General features: G+C 42.9%; 1 protein-coding gene across 1 annotated transcript in view; it reads left to right on the top strand.

The window, feature by feature from the left end:
• Positions 1-24,368, top strand: part of ACE2 (angiotensin converting enzyme 2) — a 50,105-nt gene that overhangs the window by 8,353 nt on the left and 17,384 nt on the right. Inside the window, exons 3-12 of the mRNA XM_054973191.1 lie at positions 1,901-1,994; positions 2,803-2,946; positions 5,866-5,978; positions 7,954-8,062; positions 9,769-9,866; positions 10,355-10,524; positions 13,557-13,783; positions 15,209-15,353; positions 20,723-20,821; positions 22,570-22,692. Coding sequence (XP_054829166.1) covers positions 1,901-1,994; positions 2,803-2,946; positions 5,866-5,978; positions 7,954-8,062; positions 9,769-9,866; positions 10,355-10,524; positions 13,557-13,783; positions 15,209-15,353; positions 20,723-20,821; positions 22,570-22,692 — 1,322 coding nt within the window. The remainder of the gene's footprint in view (positions 1-1,900; positions 1,995-2,802; positions 2,947-5,865; positions 5,979-7,953; positions 8,063-9,768; positions 9,867-10,354; positions 10,525-13,556; positions 13,784-15,208; positions 15,354-20,722; positions 20,822-22,569; positions 22,693-24,368) is intronic.

Raw genomic sequence — 24,368 nt, 5'->3', positions numbered from 1 at the left:
ATGTATATATTGGTAAATATACTGCTAGTAAGCACAGATACTGAGATCAGTGAAGAACAAAAGAAGAAAATGCCAATTCTCTTTCCTAGTAAACTGAAATATCCAATTTCTCTTTCTTTGTCTTCCACTCCAAGTCAGCAATCACAGAGCTGTTGTGTTTCTCCGAACTCTTCTTTCATGTCAGCTCATCCTTGGCTTGAATACAAGATACAGAACAAGTCAAGAAAGAAGTGAAATGCATGAAGCTAGTAATCTCTCCTCACTGAAGTCTCTAAAATAGGGATATCATCTCTTCCTCAGCTGACCCTTTAGGGCCCTCTTCCTCCAGCTTTCACCTTCCTCCCAGATCCCCATGCCTCCACCACCAGGGTTGCCAAGTCTCCCACTATGGCAGAAGACCTCCACTAGCTCCCCCAAACCCCACTGGTCCTTGGTAGACTGACAGGAGGGTCAGTGAAGAAAAATTGCAGTTAGTACAACAGCATTATATCACTTCCAGGAAAATATGAAAGAGTTATTATACCACTCTAGGAATCAGTAGAAACGTAATGATTACCATAGAGTAACTTAAGGATTTCCCCAGAAATGACGTAACACCATTGCACCAAAAATGGCTCCCATGTCCCTGCCTCCCAGTCTCTTGGTAGGTGCCAGCCCTTTTCACCAACAATTATTGACTTCAATGGATCACAACTGTCTCTTCCCAGATGCTCCCTGATTGGCCCAACTACACATTATATTTTCCCCAAGGACATGCCCAGGTCTGGTTGAGAGAAGTGTTCTGGACTGTGGCACACAGTGAGAGGTGGCTTAGTGTCTCTCTACACAAGACACCTAAGCACATATTGTCAAGTTCTGGGAGATGCAATGTTAGCCAGGAAGGATAGTTTTGAAAGACAGAGCTGGCTGAGATTGCTCCGGAGGGGACGGATTCTCTCACAGCCCTCTGTCACCTCTGGCATACTGGACTGTCCCTTCTGGAGCCTTTGCCCTGCCGAGGCTCAGTTAATTCAAAGTTTTAAGCAGCGAGGGAGCAGGGCAAAGGCTCTGGAACTTGATGAACATGCGCCTAAGTGTCTTGTGTAGAGAGACTCTTAGAACTTCTTCCTGCACATTTTTCCTAACCTGAAACCAAACTGGTGATTTGCTATTTGCCATTCTGGGAGGTTCCACATGTACTGAGGGGCTACATTTTACAAATGAGGACTGTTTTGGGTCATGACAAAGGTGCAGAGGAGAAAGTCTAAGGCTCCCCACTCTTCCTGTGCCATGTCCCAATCCAAATTAGGTCCACATGTGCCTGAGAAGCATGGAACATATCATGACCAGACCCTGGGGCATTCCCAAGGAAAACTTAATGTATAATGAAGCTGACTTTTTATTCTGTCAGACCAATTAAAGTTCACTATATGTCTCAGGCTCTTATTGTTTCCGAATCTGATGAAGGTGATGACATCATCCACTAACTGACCATTCATAAGCATGACCAATCAAACAGGATCTGATAAATTTTATTTGTTCCTGTCCTATATAAATATGAGAGACTCACTGAAAACTTTAGATATAAAACCATTCCTATGGCATCTAACTAGGCTTCAGATCCACAACTTATCAGGCAGCCCAGAGGCGTACACAATTGCAGCTTTAAGCTGCAATTGCATTTATTTTATAACTTTACAATTTCTCAATGTTAACGGTTACTTTTTTGTACAGAACTAGCATTTACACTCTTTATATCTGTTTAATAACTTTCCACACAGGATTTTTGCTGTTTCTGTACCATTTATAAGGTTGATATTTCAACAACTGCTCATCCTTTTGCTGACCTGCCCACCTGCTTTTGAATAAAGAACGTGCTATATTCTCATTTTCAGTGATATTCTTCTAATTTAAATTGCAGCTGAACAGAATTTTAAATACGATGAGTACCATTTACAGTACCGGCATGGTGTGCAAACCGGAAGATCCTTCTACATGTTTGCCCCTGGAACCAGGTGCAGTATAAACAATGAACATCTGTTGTGCCCTTTAACATAAATAGCAATAACAGTATAACTGTTAAGAAAGGGACCTTGTTTCGAATGACTGAATATAATATTTCAGTGTCCATCTAATGTCTTTATATTTACTTATTTAGTCATATTTATATCCCGCCATCCCTGCAAGCAGGCTCAGGGTGGGTCACAACAACAAAACAATAAAACCATGCAGATTAAAACACGCTAAAACACAGAAAATTGCAATACATATAAAATCAGCGATCAGTAGGAGCCAAGCTACTTTCAGTATTTCCATTATTTTATTACTCTGCATTCTTGTAGGCACTTTTGATGGCTTAATAAATAAATATTTTTTTATTTGTTCACATTATTTATAGCCTGCCTTTCTCACTGAGACTCAATGCAGATTACTAGTATAAGTCAACACAAACATTGGGTAGGACACTCAATAAATAAAACAATAAAGTAAGGATAGCAGAAATTTGAAAACTAAATTTGAAAACTAACAGAAATCCAATAAAATAAGCAAAAATAGGTGTTTGCATTTTAATTTCTTTATTTGATTTGAAGGATGGGCCAATTAACCTTGGGGGCATATTTTCTATCCATGGTCATTTTAATTTAAGTCAGTGCAGAGATGAGAAAAAAGATTATCTGACAACTCTATCCTTGGACCCACTTAACCTGCTTCTACACATACTTAAAAGTATTTAAGATGGCCCGTTAAACCAGACATGTAATAATGTCCACCATAGGCAAATCATGATTTTAAATTACTAAGATTCTTTATTTATGATGATAGGTCTGGATTTTATAATGGCCAACAGTACTGATTACTCAGAGAGATTGTGGGCTTGGCAAGGCTGGAGGGCTGACATTGGCAAGAAATTGAGGCCTTTATATGAAGGTTATGTTGAACTGAAGAATGAGGCTGCAAGGGGGAATGGTAAGTTACAATCTTTCCAGTTTCTTTTCTGTTTTTGCTGAACAAAACCCTGAAAACAGCCTTCATTCTGTTCCTGTGCAGTGCCTATTGTGGCATGGATAACTGGAAATATAAAATACTACTAAATGAGAAAAATCAAAAAGAGTCCAGTAGCACCATTAAGACTAACCAATTTTATTGTAGCATAAGCTTTCGAGAATCACGTTCTCTTCGTCAGATGCATGGAGGGCAGAAGGAAACTGGCCAAATATAGAGGAGGGGGGAAGGGGGGAAGGAGGAGAGGGGGGATGTAAACAATTCCTTTGATATGGAGATGCAGACAGCTCCTTTTGGTGTGGGGATCAGTTTGCTTATGTAAAGATTCAAAGGAGTTTGCCATGTTAGTCTGTAGTAGCAAAATCAAAAAGAGTTCAGCAGCACTGCAGCACAAGTCCTCGATAACCACAGTCCTCCCCGCCAGATGCATCTGACAAAGAGAACCGTGGTCCTCGAAAGCCCACGCCAGGTGCCACTGGACTCCCCCTGACCCCACAGTGCTGCTGAACTCTTTTTGATTTTGCTACTACAGACTAACATGGCAAACTCCTTTGAACCTTTACACAAGCAAACTGATCCCCACACCAAAAGGAGCTGTCTGCATCTCCATATCAAAGGAGTTGTTTACATCCCCCCTCTCCTCCTTCCCCCCTCCCCCCCCCTCTCCTCCTCTATATTTGGCCAGTTTCCTTCTGCCCTCCATGCATCTGACAAAGAGAACGTGATTCTCGAAAGCTTATGCTACAATAAAATTGGTTAGTCTTAAAGGTTCTACTGGACTCTTTTTGATTTTACTACTACAGACTAACACGGCTAACTCCTCTGGATCTACTGAATGAGACTATTTCATTGATGTATTTGTATTAAGTAATATCTACTTTGTGTTAATTTTGTGTGTGTCCAAATTAGAGATGGGCATGAACCAGAAAAAAACCGAACCATGCGGTTTGTGGTTCGTCAAATTTCACGAACCATGAACTTTCACAAACCTGCCCCTGGTTCACGAACCGGTTTGTTTGGTTCATGAAAATGGCACATCCAGGTCAGAAAATCATCACTTCTGGGTCAGCAGAATGTCTGCAGGAAGTCCGTCCCCTGTTGCCTAGGAAACTGCTTGATTGGCACCAGGCTGTCTGCAGTGATGAACCAAAAAAACGAACCAAATGAACCAGCCTAAAAGTTCATGGCGGTTTGTCAGAAATGGGAACTGACGAACTGTGGTTTGCGAACCACGAACCGGCCTGGTTTGTGCTTAATTTTGGTTCGTATTTCAGTTCGTGCCCATCTCTAGTCCAAATCCCACAAGTGTCCAAATCAGATGATTGGATACCAGGACAAAGTGGTGTGTATGAAGTCTCTGTCATCCCCATGAAAAAGTGGGTTTGTGTCCACAGAAATTCATGCAGCAAAGTATCTGTTAGTCTTTAAGGCATCGCTGCCTCTCCCCCCCTCCCCCGGCCAGCCTTGCAGAGCGAGCACACTTAGCTTCTCCAGGGTGGTGCGCTGGCGGGCAGGCAGGCTGGAGTGTCGCTGCCTCTTCCTCCCCACCACCCAGCCCTGAAGAGTGATGCAGCTCCAGGCCACGGCCCAGCCTCACAGCACAAGTGTGCCAGGCTCCTCCATTACGTGTGATTATGGAGGAAGGATAAACAATGCAGAAACATTACTGCGTATTTGATCTATTTAAAAATAAATGTAACTGTGCAAATGCATGCAGGGTTGAGCTGAGGATGGGAGTGACTTTGGGGTCTGCATTGACCAATCAAAAGGCGAGAAAGAGAAGAGGGGGGAGAAAAGCGAGAGAGGCATTCATACTGACATTAATCACAACAAGTGCGAATGGACAGCTGATTCAAAATTAAAGCCGCACTATGTGCGCAGGGAGAAAAAGCAGGCAAAGAACGCGGTCACGTCCTGTGACTAACTTGGTAGTCTGAAACTGCTGAAAACATGGGATGTGAACCAGGCACTGAGACGATGGAAAGACCAAGTGTGAAAGAGCCGTTCATGGTGGAATAAAACTGAATGAGTCCTAAAGTCTTAAAATTCCTGTTTATTTTTTAGTGTTTCCTACAATGGCAGGCCACATTCTGCACAGTAGCCCACAAGTAGGGATCTCAGGTGCCCGCTGATGGCAGGCAACCTCCTGGTGGTTTGCTGGTGACTAACAGGAGGTTGCAACCAGGCTGCCTGGCAATCACCTGCCACCAGTAAACATCCTGGGTGCAAGCACAGTGCATGTACTCCTGACAGGCACAATGATGTCACTTCTAGAAGTGACATCATCATGCTGGCTGAGGGAGTGCTTCTGCACTTCACTTGGGGCCCGGAAGTGATGTCAGCACTGAAAGCACTTGCACAAAGATTCTACTGCTGGTAAGTACTGGGTCCACTCCCCTCCCCTTCTGCTTGGGAGGGTATGGGGACCTGGCAACCCTACCCACAAGCAAGGCAGGCAGACAACATCCTTCCTCCTCTGTTGTTCCTCAGCAAGTACTGGCTGGTGCTCAGAGTCACAAGGCCTTTGATCATAAAATTTAATTTAACCACCATAGCTAATAGCATTTAAAACATATCATTTGAATTAATTTAATTAATTTGAAGCTGCATCTACTTGTAACCTGTGGTTTGCAATTGTGTGTGTTGCACGCGCACGCACCATCAAGTCACAATTAACTTATGGTAACCCCACTACGGGGATTTCAAGACAAGTAAGAAGCAGGGGTGGTTTGCCATCACCTTCCTCTGCAGAGTCTTCCTTGGCCCATCCAAGTACTGACCTTGCTTAGCTTCTGAGATCTTATGAGATTGGGCTATACTATGCTGCCTGGTTTGTAATTTACTGTGCTCTAATATAACTAACTGTGTAGATTGGCTTTTCAGGTTATTCTGACTATGGAGAATATTGGAAAGGGAATTATGAAACAGATTATCTAGAGGAATATCAATACAGTCGTGAGCAACTGATCATTGATGTGGAAGAAACATTTAAACAAGTAAGGCAACAGTGTAATCCTAAATATTTACACCCTTTTAATCCCATTAATTTTGACTGACTTAGAAGATGTAACTGCTTAGAATGGCACTATCAATTACTATAGCTTGGTTCAGAATATTACTTGTCCTTCTCCAAATAAGGACAAAAGGTGCACAAGTATGTGTTTAACTAGTTTATTTAAATGGCTGATTTATGTCATAATTTATTAAATTAAAATACACTAACATATTTTAGGAGATGGTCTGTGCTAGGCAGTCTTACCATGGCTTATCATACTTGGGCAAATACACTCTGGCCCCAAACTTGGCCAGTGATGATGCCAGCCTTATTTTTCCTTGCCTGCACATGCAATGTGCCACAGTAGCGGGGTGGGGTGGGGTGGGGGTGGGCAAGCTTCATTCCTCTCCTCTAATGTGCGGTACATGACTACCAAGTATGATGGCGTGCCTGAATCAGAGGGGCAAAGCTGCCTTAGATGGTCTATAGCTCTTCCTCCAATTTGCTGGCATATTTCCAGTCCTGCTAATACTGTTTTATTTGTACAGGGCAACCAGATACATGGCTTTAGTGTCATGAATGCCCTTTTTATTCTCATGTCAGAACACAAAGGCAAATAAAGACTTTGGATTCTTGACAGAACTCTTGATACAACTCCAGGCTCTGATTCTTGACAGAACTATATAATTCCAAACCTGTTTTAGAGTATGAGATTTCACAAGTCTGTTGCAGTCTGGCCCATACTTTACCACTTCATCCATTCTTATGTCACTTTCAGACATAAGAAAGTCCTGTACACTGCAATAAACTAACGATTGTTGTCCAGAGTGATGAGCAATTTGATCCTATGCCTTCCTATTTGCAAGTAAATCTTGTTGAGTCAAGTTGTATGGGTCTTGTAGTTAGCATGTTTATAAGATGGTGCTTACTGTAGGATCCAAGAGCCAGGATGATTAGATGGATAACAATCTGGACTTTGAACTGAGTCCTACCTCAGGTCTCAAGTTACTAGACATAATAAGAAATTCACCACTCCAACCTTGTGTCATGGGCCAGTCTGGGCTCAGTGAAAGTGAGGACTCCTCAGGAGGAGAGGAGACTCATGTAGCCAGCCCTGGCTCCTCAGGAGAAGAGGAGCTTTGTGTAACCATCCCTGACTCAGCTGATGCCGGTGATCAGGAAGAACAGCTGCCAGCGGATCAGCATCCACAGCCAGCAGCTGAGGCAGAGCCACCAGCACCCTCCAGCTCCTACACCACAGGGGAAGCCCAGCCAGGGGCTTCCACCCCCCCCCCAGGTTCACCCACATCCAAAGAACACTGCAGATGAAGGCAGAGAGTGGAGCTGCAGGGGAGAAGGCGCAGTGCTCGCCTCCTGGGACGATGACAGCTGCTTATGGATAGTGATGGTGATTAAAGGCTCTGGAAGGGGAGTCAGTCTAGTACGCTACAGGTGGCGGAGGGATGTGAGAGAATTTGTCCCCTCTGGAGCGATCTCCAACGGCTCTGTCTTTTAAAACTATGCATCCTAGTTAACATTGCGTCTCCCAACGCATGAAGAACGCGTGTCAGAAGTCTTGTGTAGATAGACTCTAAGCCACCTCTCACTGTGTGCCACAGTCCAGAACACTTCTCTCAACCTGTCCTGGGCATGTGTGAAAGGAGCCACCAGCGTTCTGTGAGTGGGGTGCTATTTTTAAGATGTAGGGAAACAGCCATGTTCATGTCTACTGAACCCATACTTAGAGCATAAGACACTTCTAGTAAATATAATGAATGGAAGACAGACTGATGCTGGATTTCAACTAGGCAGGCCTGGCTTCAAATCCCCACTCAGCCATGAAGCTCACTGAGGTAGCATATATGTCAGCCTACCTTATGTCATTGAGTTGATGTGAGGGAAGGTGTAGTACACACGTGAGTCCCTAGGTTTCTCAAAATGAAATTGATTTATTTTTTATTTCTAACTCCCTACAGATAAAACCTTTGTACGAGCAGCTGCATGCTTATGTGAGGAATAATCTGGAGAAAATATATGGCTCACACCACATTGACTCAGAAGGATGTCTTCCTGCTCATTTGCTTGGTATGAAAATACAAGAGTGACGTTGAAAGCAAAGAATTGGTTTATGAGCAGCGACAGGTTGTTTATATGTAGAAAGACTATTGCTATTACTTGTCGGCTGTTCTTTCTGCTAAATTTGAAGCCTCCACAATGTAATCCTCTCTGCTCCTCCCTTTGTGGTGATTTGGGGCAGAGGCTTACAGACAGCTCAACAATACAGCTCACTACATGAGGAGTAGAGGGAACCCCACAGAACTCATTAAGAAAAATTTTTTAAACATTTTGGAAGAGAGTCTTGCAGAAGGCTATATAGCTAAATCCACATATGAATACCTCCGGACATCAGAGGAGAGAGTGGCACAATTTTATCTCTTACTAAGATTCACAAAGGCACCCCTTCCAGTCCCAGGATGACCAATAGTTTCAGGTTGTGTCTTTGTGTTGGAACCCTGGCCCAATATGTAGACATCTTTCTTAAACCCTTTGTGCAGAACATAAATTTAAAAGATACTATGGATTTTCTAAATCATATCAGTAACATACAATTACAGACAGAAGAGGTGTTTTTTGTTACCTTGGATGTGGTCTCTTTATACACTAATATCAACTCTTTAAAAACTTGAATGTTTAGCTTGACCTTGAGATGAGGGAAGCTTAAGCCTTCCATACTGCATTCTTTTCCCAACCTGAAATGGCCCTAGGGATTTGTGATTTGCCTTGTTGGAGCAAACCTACAGGCACCACTTGCAGTATGTGTATGTTCACTTCATGGGGCAAATATTTGGCAGAGGAAGTATTAAGCCCCTTTCTCTTCACACCATGGTCCTAACTAGAATTAGGGTCCAGCATGCCTAAATTTTAGAAAAATAAAACTGCTAGGAGTGCTGTTTGTAAAACCCCCAGCCAGAATCTTAGGCAGATGCATAGAAGTAGTAATCGTGAATAGAGATAGGCATGAACAGAAAAAACAAACAAAGATGATGTTTGTTGTTCATTGCCATCCACGAGCAGGGACTCACGAACACTTACGAGCATGACCAGTTCACAAACATGTTCGTGGTTGGATGTTTGTGGGGGCCAGCAGGCTCTCCTCCAGCCATCATCCAAGTTTGGTCAAGATCCCTACTGCACCACTCCCAGAAACGTGACCTGAGCAGGCACCAGGAAAGGTACCAATAATAAATAATAGCTTGGCCCAGAGCCTGGCAGCAGCCCTGGAACCTGAAGGGGTAGATCCATATCCCACCACACACAAAGAAAAGTCAAGCTCCAATGCACTCTATCAAAATGCCAACAGCAGTTGTCTCTCCCTCTCCACTGTCTGCAAAGCCAGAGTTGGGATCCCCCCTCCCCCCCGTCTTTGCTCCCTTGTAACAAATTTGGAGCTCCACATTTGAAAGGAAGACCTGCCTATCAAGCTAAATTGGGCTTAGATTGGGGTTTCCAGGGCAACAGCAGGAGTTCAGACAGAGTTCAGACAATCCCTGCCTAAGTTGCCAAGGGAATTGTTTGCAGGTGCCAGACAGTCTGGCTTGACAAACAGCAATGAATGAGGCTTGCAACAGCCACCTGTTCGTTTAGAATGGGGCCTCACAAACAGCTTGTTTGAGAACAGCAGATTGGGCTATTCGTGCCTTTTTTTGTTCGTATTGCTGTTCGTGCCCATCTCTAATTGTGAATAATATTCATTTTGTGCTTAGTTATAATTCTGCTTTTTTCTTTGGAAGGTGACATGTGGGGTAGATTCTGGACAAATTTATATCCCTTAATGATTCCCTACCCAAATAAAACAAACATTGATGTTTCTTCTGCAATGGTTGAAAAGGTAAGGCATGAGCATGAGTACAAAGTGTCAAGAGAATAACCCTTAATTCACATTCAATAGTCCTTTGATAAGCTTTTCTTTAGGGCTGTGCACAGCCTCTAATGTTTCACCCAAAATATGAAAGCTAAGCCAATTACATGTAGAAAATGCCATCCAAAAATATTTCTACTTTTGTGTTCTACCCTTTTTTGTTACTAACCATGTCATGATTTCAAATTTGTTCAGAATCTTACTCCATGATTCTGAATTTCAAGGAAAGGTCTGGGTCAAAAATACAAATACTGCAGCTCATGTAGTGTTTTGACTCACTAAGTTATCTCAGCAAGAGAAACAGCTTCAGAGAGTAGGTTAATTGAACCCAGCTGGACATTTGAAGAGAAGTAAAAATTAAAAATAACAAAAAATGTACAAGAAGCTCAATACTCGTTATTCAATTTTAAGGATCTTATTAACATGACTAATGAATATGAAAATGCTATCTGTTTCAGAACTGGAATGTAACAGCTATATTTAAAGCTGCTGAGGAGTTTTTCATCTCAATTGACCTCTACAACATGACAGAGGGCTTCTGGAAAAATTCTATGCTTGTGGAACCTAAAGATGGACGGAAAGTTGTCTGTCATCCCACAGCCTGGGATCTGGGAAAAGGAGACTACAGGTACTGAAAACACTACGACAGTTTCTACTCATTCCCATAAAATATTGGTTACCCACTCCAAGTTTATGGAAACACTTTTAATGGGAATGGAATGCCCAAACAGAAATACTAATTCCTGATCAGAAAATTATTCTTCAGAGTGTGTGTACACACGCACATGACCGAGGTGGGGGGGAGGAAAGCGAGGAGGATAGGAGACTCAATATACAAAACTAGTTGAATCCATACACAGCTGTTTGGTATCTTTATTGTTTTGTGTCATATTTGGGGTGTGAGGGCAACTACTAATTCCTGATCTGACGACTAATTTTCTGTGTGTGTGTGTGTGAGAGAGAGAGGGGGGGGGGAGAGAGAGAGGGGGGGGGAGAGAGAGAAAGAGAGAAGAACCAGTATGCTGAGAGAGAAGAATTTTGTGCTTGAATGAAAAATCTGAGTTCAATTGTATGTTTAGCCATCAAATTTCTTATGGCAAAATCACTATGGGCTGGATCTAAACGTTCCTTTGTGCAACAAGGTGAAGGCATTTCTGCTCACGTGTAAGGTGTGCATGTGTGTGTCATTTCCACAGATTTTCTACTCAAGCTGGATTTCCCTCGACCTGCATCAGTGTGATTCATGGGAGTCCTTCATTAGGAGCTTTTTGGTGGTGCAGATATTAACAAAGATATTACCACTCTAGACACAATTTCAAGACATAATATTAGGATTGTTAATTCCTATTAATTCCTCTAGGTTCTCCCTGAAATCCAACAATCTTTTTCTTTTCCTCTGTTTAGGGTTTCAGGGATTTGGAGTCAATTTCTGAACAATTCCTTTATGATTTCCTTTAGAAATTTGAAGTGAGGAGGGGCAGGAAGGGAGGTTCTGCAAATGTCAGAATTTCATTCTGTAGATGCTCAGAGGCAGATAGTGTCTTCCCAAGCCTTCCTGTCTTCCTGCTAGAGCACCACCCTGGGGTGAATAACATAAAACAACTGCAAGGGCTGAAGTTACAAAAGGGAGAAATGAAAGAGAAATCCTGCTCTTAAAAGAAGGTGGGGGAGAATAAGAGGAGTCAATGGCTATATTTTAAAAAATTGAATTATGGAAAAAGAAATTCCTACAACAATCAGCAAAAGAGAAGATTGATGAAAAAGTCACTCAAGTCTTCTAAGTAGTTATAATTAAAGATACTTAAGTACCTGCTGATTCAGTGGACAATATAGTCACTGGTCACAAAAAGGATGTATTCAAATGAATTAGGATGTGTTCATTTCATGTGATTTTACTACTTTCTCGCACATTTTGGAAAGCATAGAGAAGCTGGTTGCCAATTTAATCTGAACTGCTTGCTACAATCACTGTTATTTATTTATACCATTACATTATTTCTACCATTAGGCAATATTACTCTGTTGACAATTTGTACTCATGCTATATTAGGCAATAGTCCCAGTGTTATGATGTAGTACCACCAATTAATTGGCTTAAACTAAAATCAAAGTTTACATCCCCAGCAGAAGTAAACAGAAGAAGTAGTACTATTAGGTCACCAATTAAAGTCCGGTTTTGCAGCAGCGATTGCCTCCCACCCACCCCCATCTGCCAAAAGGCATATGTTAAAAATATTCTGTTTGAATGGATATTGAAAATTTAGGTTTCTATCAGTGCAATCCTAAGTAGACATGGGCACGAACAGAAAAAAACCCCAAACATGGTGTTCGTTGTTCATTGCCATCCACGAACAACAAACACTGATGAACATGATCCTGTCACGAACATGTTCGTTGTTCGTGGGGACCAGCAGGCTCTCCTCCAGCCATCAAGATCCCTACTGCACCATTCCCAGAAATCCTACCTGAGCAGGCAGCAGGAAATGTACCAATAATAAATAATAGCTTGGCCCCAGAGCCTGAGAGCAGCCCTGGAACTTGAAGGGGTAGATCCCTACCACACCACTCCCAGAAACCCTACCTGAGCAGGCAGTAGGAAAGGTACCAATAATAAATAATAGCTTGGCCCCAGAGCCTAGCAGCAGCCCTGGAACCTGAAGGGGTAGATCCCTATCCCACCACACACAAAGAAAATTCAAGCTCCAATGCACTCACCCCGTCTCTCTAACAGCAGCTGTCTCTCCCTGAAAGCCAGAGCTTGGAGCCCCCCTCCCCCTTGGTCTTTTCCTCTTGTAACAAATTTGGAGCTCCAATCCACACTAGGAAGGAAGACCTGCCCATCAAGCTAAATTGGGCTTAGATTGGGGTTTCCAGGGCAACAGCAGGTGTTCAGACAGAGTTCAAACAATCCCTGCCTGAGTTGCCATGGGAATTGCTTGCAGGTGCCAGACAGTCTGGCTTGACAAACAGCAATGAACGAGGCTTGCAACGACCACTGTTCGTTTAGAATGGGGCCTCACAAACAGCTTGTTTGCGAACAGCAGATTGGGCTGTTCGTGGTTTTTTTTAGTTCGTATTGCTGTTCGTGCCCATCTCTAATCCTAATCAGAGTTACACCCTAAATCCATTGAAGTTAATAGTCTTAGAATGGTGTAACTCTATGTAGGATCACACTGCCAGTGTACTATCTGTGTTTGTTCCTTTAATCCAAGTTCCCCTCTGTTTAATGATATCCACAGAAGACTATTCCAGTATTGTTTTTTTCAGTTTAAGAATTAATGCTATTACATTGGGATACCAGGAATGTTACCTAATGTCAGAAATAGTGCAGTGACGTAATAGCTGCAATTAAAAAAAAAATTAAAATGGCATCAACAGCAAGCACTTTAGAGATTAACAGTTGGTACTGAAATACCTGAAGGTACATTGACCTGGTAGGATAAATGGCTACTACACACGCTCAAAGCTGTTTGATGTGAACTTCAACAATAACCACCACAGAGATCCAGTCAAGAGCTTGTCTCACATCCGATTGCAGGAGGTGAGCACGGTAACTTCCCTGGGTGATCATGTTCATGTCTAAGTTCACAGCCCATATAGTTATAACTCAAGCAGTGCCAATTGCTCAATTTAATTCTGCTCAATTGCATTTGACTGTAGGATCAAGATGTGCACTCAAGTGACTATGGATGACTTCTTGACAGCACACCATGAGATGGGGCACATTGAATATGATATGGCCTATGCCCACCTTCCTTATCTACTAAGAAGTGGTGCCAATGAAGGATTCCATGAAGCCATAGGAGAGATCATGTCACTTTCTGCAGCCACTCCAACCCATTTGAAATCCCTCGGTCTTTTAGATCCTGACTTCCAGGAAGATAATGGTGAGAAATGTGGAAAGGTCAATTAATTAAAACATACACCAGAAAGTTGAAAAAGTAGAATAGCATTTCTGAGTTCTAATTCTCAAATTGTGGAGTTAGAAGATATTGCCCACCCCCCACCCAGCTCCTCATGCCACCTTTGAAGAGCACAAATGGGGCCCCTGGGTAAGTCCAGAGACCTGCACTTTAGAGCAGTTGTATCATCTAGTCCAAGCTCAAACTCATTTTGCCAAAATATGGGGATCTGTGCACATCAGTCAGCATTTGCATTAATTTAATTCAGTGAAGATGAAATTACTTAACAGGTATTTTGATTTAGCCATACTAAGGATTAGGCTTTTAAAATGGTGAACATAGCTGACTAACAGTACTGTCGTAAGCAGAATTACACCCTTTCAAGTCCACTGACATTGAAACTCACCAGGGCTGAGTAGAAGAATGGACTAAGGGGCATAATTCCAGGCGCCTCATCACCCTAAGTGTCCATGGCACTAGACAAGTTATGTGGTTTGTTTTCATATGACGTTTGGATGGACCTTGGGTGGTGAGAGGAAGAGCCCAGACAAAGTCTTTGTGTGTGGGGGGGGTGTCCTATGGGATCTCTCTGTACACTTGAAACTCATGGCTTACAATTGATATCTACAATTGGTAGATGATCTGGCTGAAAATTGTTAATTGTGCTGCGTAATTCTTCAAAGTAGGCTGATTTAAAAAAAAAACAGAGTATTGTATGAATTCATGCAAACATTCCTTAATATGTGCAAAACTATTTTGTCTAGTTGACACTAATAGGTAATCCATAACAGTGAAATGCTTTTTAATAACTTAAGAATGAATGTAAACATAACTATAAATGAGCCAACCTAATTTCCTGTTATTTGTAAGCAGCATCATAAGGACTGCAATTTGTAGCTACAATCCAGGTATCTCTAACATCATGGCATTAGTGGTATCTAAATAACTAGCTCAGAGTCTAAAGGTACAGGCTCCTAAAACAGTCAGCACTAAGGTTTCAAGCTCCATTTAGTAAGATTCCAAATTAGACCAACAAGATTTTCAAGGTATAAACTTTTGAGGGTCAAGCACACCTGAAGGGAAGGGAGCTTGACTCTTGAAGCTTGTACCCTAAAAATCTTTGTTGGTCTTTAAGTTGCTACTTGACTTGAATCTTGCTGTTCTACTGCAGGCCAATATGACTACTCACCTGAAACTAGCTCCATTCAGACCACCTTTGGTTTTTCAACTGTTAGCAGACAATGCATTAGAATGGCTGACCCTTTAGGAACTAATGAAGTTTGTGGGGAAAAGAGAAGAAAGTGTTTGTGACTTTACCAATTATTTGTTGTAGGGCCAAAATTGTACCCCCTCAGGCCTAAGAACTGCTGAACTAAAAAATGTATCCTGTCAATTAACTGTTTTTTACAGAAACAAAGATCAATTTTCTACTCAAACAAGCCCTCACTATTGTTGGAACTATGCCTTTCACATACATGCTAGAGAAATGGCGGTGGATGGTGTTTGCTGGCACGATCTCAAAAGAACAATGGATGAGAAAATGGTGGGAAATGAAGTGAGTAAAGGAAATGGCTAAGAGAAGGCCTGAAGAACTACTGGCTTTTAAAAGATATGAAGTACTGACAGAATCAGTGATATAAAGTTCAGAAAGGAGAAATGATAACATTTTATCAGTGCTAGCTGCCTCATTCCATCTTGCTAGAAAGTACTTGGTTCTGTTATACTGTTGGTACCATTTTGGGGTTTCTTATCCCCTGTATTTTGAACCAAATTGATAGTACTCAACAGAACCACCCAGGGGTTTGAGGCTTGGGACAATAGGATGTTGGGGGACCTGTCATGAACACTGACAAGAACCCATGCATGTCTGTGTGAAGTTAGGGCACCACGTGTGAGAATTCTTGTGAATGTCTCCTTCTTTGGGAACAAACAGGCTTTTTATACTTGTTGCCATCACATGGCCAGATAGCATTTACCTCAGAGACAGCCTACTAAAACAAAATATTAACAGTTTGCAAATAAGCATATGTTTAAAAGTTAGGAATGAAAGGATATACAAACCACACAATCACAGGCATTTCCTGAGTTTAAGAGCGTGCAAGGGGAATTGAGAAAATACTTGACTTGCCAGCTTATTTAATAAAAATGAAATACAGCAAAGTGCTTCTCCCCCAGGGGCAGGATTTGGGGAGCCATTTCAGGCAGCTGCCAAAGGGGGAGCTACAAAAGTCACGCTCCATGGGTAAAAATCCTTGTGCCTGTTGAAACACAGCAGTGAATCCATCCCAAAGTCCCAACATTAATAGTGCATTACAATCAGTTCCATTTTAGCAATGACCTCAGTTTTACAGTTCAGATAAACAAAGCATATTTTTCTGATCTTTATGGATGCAACTGTTTTGGATGACTCTAGTCATGCCAGCAGGATTTGAATCCAGTGGCAACTGAGAAACCAAGAAGATTTTCAGGGTATAAGCTCCGCTTTGACTCTTGACAGCTTATACTCTGAAAATCTTGTTGGGTGTCTAAGGTGCCAATGGACTCAAATCCTGCTGTTTTACTGCAGACCAACATGACTACCTACCTGAAAAGATCTTCTGATCAGGCTGGATTCAGATATACGCAGGCACTTAAGAAGCCCCAGGCATCCATTTAGCTTTCATATTTCAGAACATTTAATACTTGGCAAGAGGAACACCTCAGTAACATCTTAGGTCTTTACTTCTGTGAATTTGAAAATTCCTGCCATTCTCAGATGCTCACTGCCCCTGGGCCTTACAACACACAGTAGCTATTATATGGGTTATATGTTTTCTAATCTACACAAGTCATATAACTTCTTTGTTTCATACCCCTCTCCAAGGCTGTTCTTTTCTGGGCCTCTAAACTTCCTTTTGGCATTATTGAATTATGATGCCCAGGCTAGCTCTGTTTCTGTGTGCTGAGACATCCTCTATAACCTTCTTGGTCAAATCCAGCAATTGTTTTTCTATATTTCTGGGCATATCTGTGACACAACGTCATCAGCTTACAGCATCATAGTATATTTGTTTTGCAAGTGCATTCTTCACATGAGCAAATGCTTCAGCTTACTCTCCCTGATCACTAACTGCAGGTAGTGTCTGTATGCAACAGACACTAGCAAGGCAATTAACATTAGTGAGCAAATGTTTATCTTTGGGAACACAGCTCCTCCTAAAGTGCACAGATATGTGTCTTTCCTGATTTTGCCATTCTTCTAGTAATTCATCCCTGATCTGATCTGGTAGACAGAGACTCCATCCACCTTTGCAGTTTCTTCATTCTCTGCTGGAGGTCAAGAATAGACATGGGCACGAATAGCATTATGAACACAAAAAAGCCACGAACAGCGGTTCGTAAACAAGCTGTTCGTGAGAGCCCATTCCAGACAAACAAGTGGTCGTCACAAGCCTAGTTTGTTGAGTTCGTCTGCTGTTCATGAAGCCAAACGGTCAGGCACCTTCAATCAATTCCCTTGGCAACGGAGGCAGGGACTGCCTAAACTCTGTCTGCACTCCTTCTGTCACCCTGGAAACCCCAATCTAAGCCCAACTTAGCTTGATGGGCAGGTCTTCCTTCCAAGTGTGGAGCTCCAAATTGGTTACAATTGGTTACATGGGACCAGAGACCAGGGGGGAGGGGTGGTGTTCTTTAGCCATGGGCACTCCAATCTCATCCCTGCAAACCCTGTTAGGCAGTTCTGACTGCCAACCTCCTGCTTTTCTCTATGAGACCTCTGGTTATAAAAGGAAGCGTGCTCCAAGCTCTGGCTTTTCAGTTTCAGCAGGCAGTGGAGTGGGACAGAGCTGTTGCTAGCCTTTTGGGAGAGAGACAGGGAGAGTGCATTGGAGCTGGGATTTTGTGTGTGGGTGGTGGGATAGGGATCTATCCCCTCTGGTTCCCGGGCTGCTGCCAGGCCCTGGGGCCAAGCTCAGTGGGCACCTCGGCTGAGGGCTCACATTATTATTAGTGCCTGATCTGCTCAGGTCTCTGGGAGTGCTGGGCTAGGGCTCTAGCTCCTCCCTCTGGTTCCAGGGCTGCTGCCAGGCCCTGGGGCCAAGATAAGTGAGCACCTCAGTGAGGGCTCACCTTGATTATTATTATTACTGTCTGATCTGATTCTGGTCAGGTTTCTGGGAGTGCTGGGCTAGGGCTCTACCCCCTCCCTCTGGTTCCAGGGCTGCTGCCAGGCCCTGGGGCCAAGATCAGTGGGCACCTTGGCTGAGGGCTCATGCCCTGATTATTAGTGCATGATCCAGTCAGGTTTCTGGGAGTGCTGGGCTAAGGCTTTGGCCCCTCCTTCTGGTTCCAGGGCTGCTGCCAGGCCCTGGGGCCATGCTCAGTGGGCACCTTGGCTGAGGGCTCACAGTGTTCTCTCCTTTTCTCTGTTTGCTGGCACAATGAGGCTTTGGCCGGGGGGCAAGGGTGGTCAAGGGGGGAAGTGCAAAGATTGTCCCGGTTGCTCTGTGGGAAGCAGTACTGGGCAGGGCTCTGGGGCAGCAGAGACTCCTGCTCCCCAAAAATCACATGTGGGGGCTGTGGAGGAGGCTGAAGACCTCTTGCTGCCAGGGGAAGAGGAACTCTTTAAACTGTTTGAGGAGGATGAGGGTGAGGGATCCATGGAGAAATGGTTGGGGTTTAACGAAACATCCATCCCGTCCCCATCCCAAACTCCTGGTGCTGTCCCTGCCTGCAGTCCACCCCTCACTCCATCTTCCGTTGCCAGCTCCATGGTGCAGCCAGTAACCCTTCGTCTTCCTTCCCCTGGAACAGTTAGTGGGCCACAGTTCAAACTCTCTGTATGGAGGCACTTTTGGGCCCTTCTGAATGACCCCCGTGTGGTGCAGTGCCATGTCTTTGATGACCTGGTGCACAGGGGCAATGACCTGAAGAACCTGTTATCGACGGTCCTGACTAGGCACCTGAAGATGCACCACTCGAGCCTGTGGTCTCTGTCCTCAGCCAGTGAAACATCTGGGGAGGGGAACAGAGGGCCACCAGCTCCTCTGAGCTGGGATCAGTGGGAGGGTCACTGGAATCCACCCCAAGCAAGAAGCCTTGCCCTGAGGGTGCTGCTGGTGGGAGCGGAACAGTCAGGCAGGCCGCCTTGGGGAGGTTTTTCCATCGGGGTTGGGGATAGTGCCATTGAAAAGGTCAAGGGCTCAGGAGGTGGGCATTCGTGTTGTGGCAGAGATGATAGCCCTCAAAGATTCCCCCTATCTGTTGTGGAGGGCGTGGGCTTCCAAAGGCTGCTTCAGCACTTCTCAGTATGTCAAATATCAGGAGACCCATCTGAGATGATTCCACAGAAAGGAGCATTTCTCACCTCCTCAAGAACTGCATTTAGTATTTTCTTGGCACCCACCTCCAGTTACTCTTTTTGACTTTACCAGAACATGGCCATTTCCACATGGCTTACCTTTTGTCAGGATACAGCGTCTTCGTGTGCGAAATCGTGCCAGGAAGATGATGTTATCGCGCGATTTCCCGCAAGATCACGCTGTTATCGCGCGATTTCCTGCGAGATCATGCCAAAAGGAAAGCCATGTGGAAACGGCCCATATAATTCATGCTTGCATTTTCTCCCCAGTCATTTCATGCTTCATAACTGTTTCAAGGTGGCAGTTCAGATAATAATTGCATTGTTCTACTTTATGATAGAAAAGAACATCCTACAGTCATAGAGTAGATCACCAGAATGGCAAATTTCAGTTTGCCAGAAACAGGATAATATTAAACAGACTCTGCAACACTTTGTGCCACTTTTCAGTCTCTGAAAATATACCTTCTTGAAGCAATGTCTCTTTTTCCTCTAAAAGCTTTTCGAAGATTTTTTCACAGCAAATAATGTTGCAGATAATCATAATTTGCCTCCCAGTTCTTCACTTGGTTATATAATTTTGTTCAGTTATTGTTCATATCCATAAAGTATAATCTGGAATGCTACAGGGCTTGATTTTTGTTTGATCACTTAAGAGACAATGCAGAGCCAGTCCCTTTTCACACTCTTGCCAGTGGGCTGTTTAGAAGAATCCTGTGGGAATTTTGCAGATTTGGGCAGTGGGCCCTTGGACACACTTAGATTCTTTGACTAAGATGACTCCAATTGATTGGGTCTTTAGAGAACATTTTCTGATGAAGCTCAAGAGCAGATCTAGGGAACGGATCATCTTTTTTGTCAACTGATGTTATGTCCCCATCAGCTTGCAGCACCCATTTTGACATTCTGCTGTTGTATCAATGCTTGCTTCCTTGGTGGAATTTCCATAATCTCCTGCAAGTGATGTGCCATCTGTAACTTCTATTCCATTTTTAACTTCCTTATTTCCCATCTAAACTGATCAGGTGCCTGATGCTTCATCCTATTCATATCAAGCTTTCTTTTCTTTTGTCTCCTGTCTTTTCTCTGCTGTGGACTGAGAGAGCTTTTTATTTTACAGCATTAAGGGGATAGTACGCTTTTGTTGGACTCAGGATGGTGACTTTCTGGTCAACATCAGAGTGCCCTGTCATAGACTACACTGCCTGCTGTTCTTTGTATTTGACTTCACTGTTTATAAATCTTTTTCCTTTTCTCTGTCCAATATATATCAACTGATATATGTGAAAACTGAAGGTACATTTATGCTTCTGGAAAAGTGGGCTATAGTTCTACAAAAAATTATGCAACAATAAGTCTTTAAGGTGTTTTGTTTCTGCTATAACACACTCTCATACTATGTTTATTTTACATACTATGTTTATTTGATGCATTCTGAAAAGCAACCTGGAAATCACATCTGACAAACAAACAGTCCATTTTATGGGTCTCAAAAACTTGGGATAATCAGAGATGATTGATAAACAGAGCAATTTCAAATTTCCTTCTCAAGAGCTAATGGAAATCCTGACATTTCTCTACAGGCGAAAGATAGTGGGTGTTGTTGAGCCATTGCCTCATAATGAGGCATACTGTGATCCTGCAGTGCTCTTCCACGTGGCCAACGACTATTCTTTTATAAGGTGCGTCCATGATCCCCACTATTTTCTTTTCTTGTCTCTGTGTTATCTTGTTAAAAGCAGAAAAGAACCCCCTACCATTGTACAGACTTTAATTATGAGAATCCAGATTTTTCCATTTTGGTGCAAGTATACTGTCCACTAAGTAAAAAAGTTTGTTATTATAATATTGTGGTATTATTTTATTATTATATTGTTATTATCATTATTACTAGTGAAACCAAACCTGCAGCAAGTTTCCTATCAGCATGTTACCACTGATAATATTTCTGTCTATCTGAATTTTGCCTGCATGTCCATTCCCATGGTGCTGTCAATTTTTTACTTTAGTTATGTCCACACACCCCTCCCACCCGACTTTTGTATGAGTTATTCATAATAGCCAAGCAGCTTGGATTTGGTAGTCATGTATTAACAGTCTAATGGAGGATTGCTTAATTGAAACCATCTGGTTAAGCACAAAAGAGTTAAAATGCAGTGAGCATACAAATAGATTGATACAAATAAAGCCAACAACAACAACAACAAACGGATGGCTTGATATTTAAAAAACATTAAAATTTCACCATATCTGCACAATCACATTCTAGCATTTTTGCATCAAGATTTCGGTATTCATGTGATAATGCTCATTCATGAAAGTGAGACACATAAGTGGATTTCTTAAAAGAATGGTGATCCTTAGAATGGAAATTAAAATTCAGTATCCGGACCTGTAAATTTGGAATTGTAGTATTTGACCTGAATCCCTTCTATTTTTAATGTTCACAGAAAAATGAGGGATTATACTGGATCAAATCTGTTGGGCTCTGACAACCTGACTTTCTCATATTTGTAGAAATATTTTGTGTTGGTAATAAATTGGCAGTGATATGATCAGTATCCTAGTTTTGCTTCCAGAAAACCTTTCTGAGAGAGTTAGGCCTTTTTTGCACAGGCAATTTTTGCTGCTTTTGGCCCTATATCTCTTTGGGTTTTCTTCTGAATTCTGGATGCTTAACTCCCCCTTCAGAGTTCAGTGTGGCGTTTCAAAGGTTTTCGTCTGATTTTTTTGCCTGTGTTTTTTCTGCAAAGAAGGCATATTCCGTTCTGGGGTATGGGAGCAAGATTTGAGTTCTGTATGACCTTAAAGACCAACCAGATTTCCAGGTAGGGTTGCCAGGTCCCCTCAACCTCCCAGCGGGAGGAGGATGACCTCAGAGTTGCCAGCCTCCAACTCTCCCAAAATTACAACTGATCTCCAGATGACAGGGAACATTTCTCCTGGAGAAAATGGCTGCTTTGATGGGTGCACTCTATGGTATTATATTCCACTGAGGCCTTTTTCCTCCCCAAACCCTGCCCTCTCCAGGCTCCACCTCCAAAATCTCAAGGAATTTCCCAACCCAGTCCTGGCAACCCTAGGTGAACTGGCACTTACGTGTATTCTTCTTGTGTGCGCAGAAAGCACACACATACTCCCTGCAGGCACAATGACTTCACTTCCAGAAGTGATGTCATCACGCCCATGGGGAGTGTGTCTGGGAGGCTTCTTGCCTCCCGGACCTATTGCCTGGGACATTTTCCCCCTGCCAGCAAGGTGAGTGTCCGCAGGGGGTAGAGGCTGAAAGCAGGGGATCCCCACCTTCATCGGGGGATTGGCAGCTCTATTTCTAGGGTTCACGTTTTTGAGAGTTAAGCTTCCTTTTTCAGATACAAGTAATTATACGTAGTGATTTGTTTTTCTGTTTCTTTTTAAATGTTCTTTCCAGATATTACACAAGGACCATTTATCAATTCCAGTTTCAAGAGGCACTTTGCAAAGCTGCTAACCACACAGGTCCTCTTTATGAATGTGACATTACTAATTCCACAGCAGCTGGCCACAAGTTGCGGTAACCAAGTGTTTTATGCACTGAATAAAATTAGAATAGGCATAGTAAAATTCATCCTTGGTGCAGTCTCACATAGAGACAGAACTACTCTATATTTTCAAAGCCCACCCATGGTTTCTCCTCTACAATATGGGGCTAGGATGGTTCACCTTGCAGAACAGGTGGTTGGAGACACCTACAATTTGTCTTTCCAGTTCCCTTCCAGCAGCCTCCCTCCCAGATGTCATTACTGATGTATGTTTGTGATGGAAACACGGAGCTGGAAAGATGATTAAAGGAGACAAGTGCCACTTCTCCATTCGAATCAGCTTCCTGGCCCTTCTTGGCAAAGAAGCAGCAGAGGCAGGGCTTTGCAAACATGAAGTGAAGACAGGCTTGAATATTTCAGTGAATATTAATAGTAATGACTATAAACAGAGTCTGCTGGGAGATACAGTATGGTAAGACAGGAAACAGGAAGTAGAAGTGAGGAAATTAGCCCTCGGCCTAGGGGCTGACTTATTGAGTTATATAGTAGTTGTGCCTTTTAAAGATTTACATTAAACCTTGTTTGGAACATATTAATGGGCTGCTTGATACAGCAGTAGTGCTATATGGGTCCTCAGTTGCCTGAACAGATGTAGTGCACCAGCAGATACATGCAGTGTTTCCAATTTCCAGTGGCTGGAAATCTCCCAAACTGACAACTGATCTTCAGGCTGCAGAGATAAGTTTCCCTGGAGAAAATGGCTCCTTTGGAAGGTGGGCTTTATAGAATCATACCCTGCTGAGGTCCCTTCCCAAACCCTGCCCTCTCCAGGCTACACCCTCCCAAATCTTCAGCAATTGCCAACCTAGAATTGGCTCATTATGGTGGTATTTCTGAAGCTTGGTGAATTGACATTCAGCTAATAAAGCACAGTGTTTGAGCTATCCAGCTTCAGATATTTCATTCCAATCTATTTTGTGTCTTTTCTCCTCCCTTTCTGATGCAGAGGTCAGATTGGTGGTTGAATGGTAGACAGAATTATGCTGTAGACATACATACTGAGTTTCACTGTGATCTCTCAGCATCTGAATCGGATACCAAATTGTAGTATCTTTTATGCTTTTCTTATCATCTTGGTCAGTGGGTTGGCTTTATCTTGAAATGCAGAAGGGTAGATGAACATGCACTTCAATTTTCAGGCCAGCATGTCAATCATTGTTGGACATATTAAACTATGTTGTATGCTACATCTTTCCTGGATACCTTTTAAAATAGCTGCAGGTATTGAGCCATAGAAGGGTGACTGCGGGGTCCTTTTCCACTGAGGTGTGCTATGTCTTTCTTGGACTCACTCTCTCTCAATCAAAGAGCATGGGTGAGAGAATAGAACCTTGTGCCACTCCATTTAACAAATCACATCCAGTTGGTTCTGCATCTCCAGTAGAGAAGGTGTCCAGTCAGACAGAAAAGAGTGAAACCACCAAAGTGCTACTTATTAAACACTAACTCTGTATTCAAGCTGGTGGATAAGAATGGAATCAACTGTGTCAAAGGTCTCTGAAAGATGTAACAGTATTATAGGGATGATTTGTCCCCTGTCCAACTAGTGCAATTAAAAGCTGTCTTGGTATCAAACCCAAAATATAGTGTTGCACCCCAAAAGTGTGTACCAATATTTCTTTCCAATATTTAACTGTACAATGTAATT

This window comes from Eublepharis macularius, chromosome 3 (assembly GCF_028583425.1).
Source record: "Eublepharis macularius isolate TG4126 chromosome 3, MPM_Emac_v1.0, whole genome shotgun sequence".
Taxonomy (NCBI): domain Eukaryota; kingdom Metazoa; phylum Chordata; class Lepidosauria; order Squamata; family Eublepharidae; genus Eublepharis; species Eublepharis macularius.
The sequence above is the reverse complement of the archived record's forward strand: the minus strand, read 5'-3'. Positions and strand labels throughout refer to the sequence as shown.